This window comes from Notothenia coriiceps, unplaced genomic scaffold, assembly GCF_000735185.1.
Source record: "Notothenia coriiceps isolate Sejong01 unplaced genomic scaffold, NC01 NC01_scaffold00020483, whole genome shotgun sequence".
Lineage (NCBI taxonomy): Eukaryota > Metazoa > Chordata > Actinopteri > Perciformes > Nototheniidae > Notothenia > Notothenia coriiceps.
In genome coordinates this window covers 244,129-250,128 of record NW_011353184.1, presented here as the reverse complement: position 1 = coordinate 250,128, position 6,000 = coordinate 244,129, and the positions used below count along the sequence as shown (strand labels likewise).

Genomic DNA, 6,000 nt, shown 5'->3' with positions numbered 1-6,000 from the left:
TGTGTGTGTGTGTGTGTGTGTGTGTGTGTGTGTGTGTACTGATGTGAGCGTGTATACTGTACACACACACTATGTATCCCACTCTGGTAATGTTACCCTGGACTATATGTGCCATTGCTCCTCTTTTCTGCTAAAATGACAGCATGTTAGATTGTTCCATCTGTGGTAGCATTAGTTTCCAAGTCCCACACACACAAATATAACCTTATTATTTGCATTTCCTCCATTTCTTCTCCCGCATAAAACCCTGTTTGCTGAGCTAGATTACACCAATGCTTAATTTCCCCTAAAATGTCAGATGGCTTCCTCTAATTCCACGGATCCCCTCTCCCAATCTCTTGAGCCAACAGTCAGAACTTTCTTCCTTCCTCTTTGGTTTTATTTGTCTTTGCTTGATGTTAATTTAACCTTCATTACCAAACAAGTCTACCATGTAAAATTGCTAAAGGCTTAACCAAAGAAAACTCCTATTTCTAGTCTCACCTGGTGTGGTTGAATACCTTCTCTAAAGCACTCTATAGCCTAAACATGGATTTAGTCATTTTTATATACCAAAAAATGTGTTCGGTTGGACTAAATACTAAAGCTTATGTGGACTGTTGCTCTCACGGCCAGAAAGCTGGACAAAGGTCCACATTGTTCACAAAACAAGCTGACCTAGAGACCCGACTCAATTAACCTGTGAGTGTGCTACTTAGCTAGCGAACGTTAGCTATCTATTTTTTAAAGCTAACATTTGCTATCTAACAAACTTGTTAGCTAAATTACGTTAGCCATCTATCATTTATTTATAAGTTGATTTAATAGGGACAGTGCACATTATAGGTGGGGTAGGTCATTTTGGAGAAACCAGCTCGAGTGCGCTAGAATTTGAAAATACACAACCGGAAAAAATCTGCCACTTCCTTACAGAGCCCCTCCTCCAACACACACGAACGCGCACATGACCAATGAGGGCACGAGATAAGTTTGTGCACAGATGGAAGGCTGACAGGCAGGTAGGCCATCCAGTTACTTTAGCCGGGCCGGCTCAGATGATTGGTCGTGCTTTTTACAGTACCACGGCTTCCACAGATGACATTTCTTTATGGATTTTTTGTCAAAGCATTTAAGATATTCATTCCTATCGGGATGTTAAGAGCATTCCATGGAATATAACAAAAAGTTTATCTCGAGCCGGTTTCTCAAACTTACCTACCCCACCTTTAATAAACTATCCTGTGAGAGTAATTATAAGCACATTTTTGACATGCTTTTTCTTAGCTGACTGACTTAGCTCTTATAAAGCTTCTCACTGCTCCAAACATTGCCAAATATTACGAAATGTGCGTTATTTGAATAAACAAATCTCATACTGGTGTTCTAAATTATTGCTTTCTCGCTTCATTTGTGTTATTACTTATAAAAACGTACTTTATTTTAAAGCTTATAAACATTTTCTTTGGCAAGTAAAGTTAGAAAAAGCTGGCGACGTGATTCAAAATCATAGAAATGACGCTCTCACAGTAAGTACCTACACAAAAGAAGGCAACGTGGAAGCGCCCTTGAGCAGGCGAAGCATAAGGTGAATAAAACTGCAGTGCTGGAAATCAGAATGTGCATCAAAGGTCTGATAAACCTGCCGCCATGCTATTGCATCCTCTCCCCTCTCAAGTGATCATATCTCACAGTCTGCTGCTGCTAATGAACTTACTCTCCCACCCATGCCAAGAATCTGAGGCTGAATCCCAAGCACAGTGCTCCTAATCCACTCTAAATGACGGGCAGGATCTCTGACCCACTGCCCTGATTCACCCGTGTTTTCTCCTCACATTACACCGACTTCAACTTGTTTGGGTTTATCTTACGGCTTAGGGTAAGTAAAAATGATCCTCTTACTCAATTAAACACAAATGTTTGGGACACAATAGTTCAAGAAGAGGACAACTGTGATGATAGAATTTAATTGCAGAATACAACCTGAAGTATAAACAGTGTGTTCTGTTGCAGGAAATGCAGAGCATTGCTGCTAATTAATTTGTTTACACAACATACACTTGATACATGGACATCAGCATGGAGTATGTATATCCCCTTGATTAAAAAAGAAGGCAGAGTGATCCAAACCAAACACCATGAATTGTTTTTCCTTTTGCACATGCACGCTAAGAATTGCAGAATCCTCTCCAGTCCAGATATAATAGCGATGAAAATGAATATCCTGGGGTAAATAAACTGGATTTCACTTTGAATTCTGTCACGTGGAATAGAGAACGAGATGCAGACTCCCCTGCTGGTTATATCACAGTCAGTGTGCCCGGGCTCTGCATGTGGACAGGCCCACAGGCTCCCACTGCCTACTGCTACACCCTTGACTTCAAGGCAGGCATTAAAATGGAGGGGTGGTGGTGGATTATGGGGTTGAGGGGGGGCGGTATGGTGTGTGTGTGTGTGTGTGTGTGTGTGTGTGTGTGTGTGTGTGTGTGTGTGCGCCTTTAGGGGTGGGGGATGTTTTACCCTGCTACAACCACTGACAAAATGTTTTTTTCTTTCAATATCCTATTCACACCATTGTCAAATCAACTTAAAAGTGGGTTTCAAATTAAATAAAAAACCATGCGTCATTGGATGTCCTTGTACATTTCCATTCCTACAGGGGACTCTGCTCTGTTGTTTTTTTTGTATCCGTAGGAGAAATACTCTATTGGTTTCATTCAAGTCAGCTCTGCTCTTTAGTGCGGAGTGCACCTGCAACACCCACAGACGGAACATCTCCGTGCGTAAAAATGTTATCCTAGGTGCCTCGGTGCGTCAGGTGCTGCTCATTTCCTTAATGCAAATGCCCCATCTCTGTGCGCGCTCACCCCCAGCAGTTGCTTGCCCTCAGGACCGGCCGGTATCCGCCTCTGCTCCTTTAAGGCAATGAGGAATTAAAGCGTCTGCAGGGGCAGGCAGAGGGTTATTCTGTGTAATGCTCAGAGAGTCAGGGAGGTGCGATTAGAGAGCGGCATGCAGCGGGGAAGATGCGCTTGCTCGCCTCTTGCTGGACGCTCAGAGGCGATGAAGATGATCTGACTTTGGAGTCTCAGAAAAAAACCTGCTTTTCATTCTTATTCAACCACCCTCTCCCCCTTGTTTGCTTCTTTTAGTTATTTAATTTCTTTTCAATATATTATTTTTTCCTCTCAAAGGATGATCCGTCAGTCAGTCTTTTATTATTTAAGAAATCGGAGCTTTTTTAAGAAATAGTTTTTTTTGCAGTTTTTGTTTCGCTCGCACCCGCTCTGGCTCGCACCCTGCTCTGACTCAGCTACACACACACACACACACACACACACACACACACACACACACACACACACACACACACACACACACACACACACACACACACACCTGGGCTTCACCCATTCAGCATCCTTTTGAATAAGCAGCAAGACGCGGAGCAGAGGAGGAGAGTGAGCACAGCTCTCCCCAAGACAATCACACACGCGCATTTATGATCCGAGCGCAAAGAGAGGGCGCAGAGGAAGAAAAAACCTCAGCGTAACGAAAAAGTAAGGAAGGAGATATTAAAAGTAGATACTTGGACCGGTTTGCATCAAGACAGTGGCAAATGTTTAACCTTACCCCAAGCGCACAGAAGAGAAACCCAGGGAGGCACCGGTCGGAGGAAGAAGAGAAAGCATAGCTTGGGGGGATTGAACGGAGCAGGGCATGTGGATATTGGCTTTTATCTTTTTCCAGAGCATCTTGAATGGTAAGTTTCTTCCGCTCATTTTTTTTGTTTTATTATTAGTGCTCATTACCTATTGCATGAGGTAAATCAGCGGCTAAGTAAGTGAGGCAGGGTGGAGGTCACCTGTGACCCACATGAAATGGATTGTATATGCTTGTCAAAAAGGCTGACACCCTTCACATAGGGAGAGACACGGGCGAGGCATATTTTGCGTTTACAATCTCTCCTAAAACACACACACACGCACACACACCAACACACATCACATGGCCTTCAGTTAGATCCTGAGCCAGATGAAATAAAAAGCATAAATGATGTATGTTTGGGCCTTTAAAAAAAAATGAATTACATTTATTTTATTGATTTGATTTGAGGATTGAAGTTTAAGTTTTAAATGTGTTGATCTCATTAATGCAATTTGTTTTTATTTGATGCCTAATGATACTTATTCTGCTCCACCTTGGCCCTTAGTAATAAGTGACGTATTTTATATAATGGATATTTTGTTTAACCCCTTCCCCCCTCCCCCACAGTTAGCATATGTTTCAAGTTTAAAGTGGCCTAAACTATTATAATTCATTAAAATGAAAAATATTTACCCATATCTAATACATATTTTCATTATGAATACGTGTGATGCAAAACATTTTTTAAATTATGGGTCGTTCAGTGTTCCCAAAATCTCGACATGCAATTTCGTCTCCAATTTATACAGCTTTATGTAATTTACCTTCAGTGATTCAGCACCATTAGTACAAATTGTTCTTGTAAGTAATACAAAAATGTAATGTTGATTATGAGACACATTCCACAGAGGTCACATTTAAAAAAAAATAAATAATGTGGCACACATTTTCCATTCAAATAGCCCAAAGTCTCGTTCTCCATTCAAATGCCGTATTCAAAAACACCCATTTGCTTGTTCGCCTTGTATTCCATGTACGTTTTTGAGCGAGTATAGTGCACACATGCATGCGGCTAACACCGTGCACGTAAATCTGTGTGCTCGTATCTATAATCAATAGCAGAAAATTGATACAGTTTATTGCATTCACTTATTGGTCAGAGCCCCTTCTAACAGGGAGGGATTATGGCTGACTGGGTGTGTACGAAAACAAGGCAAGAAAAGAAAAAAAAGGGAGAGTCGAAGATGGAGAGGGAGAAGGAAAGAAAATGGAAACGTCTGCGAGAAAACACATCAGGGTGACAAGATGGGGATTGTTCACGTACACTGAAACCAAAATCAAGCCCTGCGGTCGGCTGCATTCGTGTGAAAAAAGCTGAATTCACAAAGCAAAAATTTGGAGATTTACAGGTATAAACACATTTAGAAATGATATCCCCAAAATGGATTTCCCCCTTCTGGCTGGCGTGATAAAATAACGCTTTGGAAATGGATTTTTGTTTCTGTGTCGTCGCTACGGTTTATTGACACTGACTCCATATAAAATGGTATCTCCCTCAGCCCAGCTTGTGCTGAAACTCATAAAGGAACAATAAGGAATCCTCATTAATCATAATCATCTGCCTCTGACATTAGATCAACTGCCATGCAAGATTGTGTCCGTTTATTGCATAAGGGATTATGGAGGAGGCCTGTGGAAAAACAACTGATAGGGATTAAGCAGCAAGACGACGTTGGGTGCAGACGTTACACTTTGTGTGTGTTTTCGCGCCGCTATCATGGAGGATTTTACATTTGATTCCCCTTCGATCCCTGCTATAAGACTTTGTCCTCTGCGGATGGGGGTTTTTGTTGATTGTCATGAAAATGAAGGTGTATCGAGCAGGCGGTGTCAGAATGAATGAATGAATGAATGAATGACCTTGTGGATGGAAACCAGCAAAGCAATTGGATTCCAGACAATTCTCGCTGTTTCAGAGTTGGGCCTATCACATGCTCACTGGTCTGTCTCTATGGTAACCCCCTCAATGGGTGTCAGGGGCTGCGTCCGAAAACCTTCACTCTATATATGGGGGTAGAAAAAACTATGTGTTGTCAAAAAATGAAACACGATTCAAATGCGTTTTGTCTGCTCTGATTGGTTTTATTATTATGCTTCCAAGACATATCACACGGCACTACAAAATGGCAGACGGCAGGGAAATAATGGGAATGTTTTGGGAGATGGATTTGGGAGTGTGGCTTAAAACGGCGTTGACCCATAAGTACTTGATAAGAAGCTAATCAGCTTCTGTTACATCAGTGTGTGCATAGGTGATAAGAGGGCTTCTTATCCACATTGCATTGTGGTCATTTTACTGCACGTGTCATCTGAATG

At 41.8% G+C, this 6,000-nt stretch overlaps 1 protein-coding gene across 1 annotated transcript in view; it reads left to right on the top strand.

Annotated features, from left to right (window-relative positions):
• Positions 1-3,348: 3,348 nt before the first annotated feature.
• The window catches only part of LOC104952776 (Down syndrome cell adhesion molecule-like), a 107,770-nt gene continuing 105,118 nt past the window's right edge, over positions 3,349-6,000 (top strand). Inside the window, exon 1 of the mRNA XM_010779651.1 lies at positions 3,349-3,739. Within this exon, the coding sequence (XP_010777953.1) occupies positions 3,697-3,739 (43 nt within the window). The 5' untranslated portion in view covers positions 3,349-3,696. The remainder of the gene's footprint in view (positions 3,740-6,000) is intronic.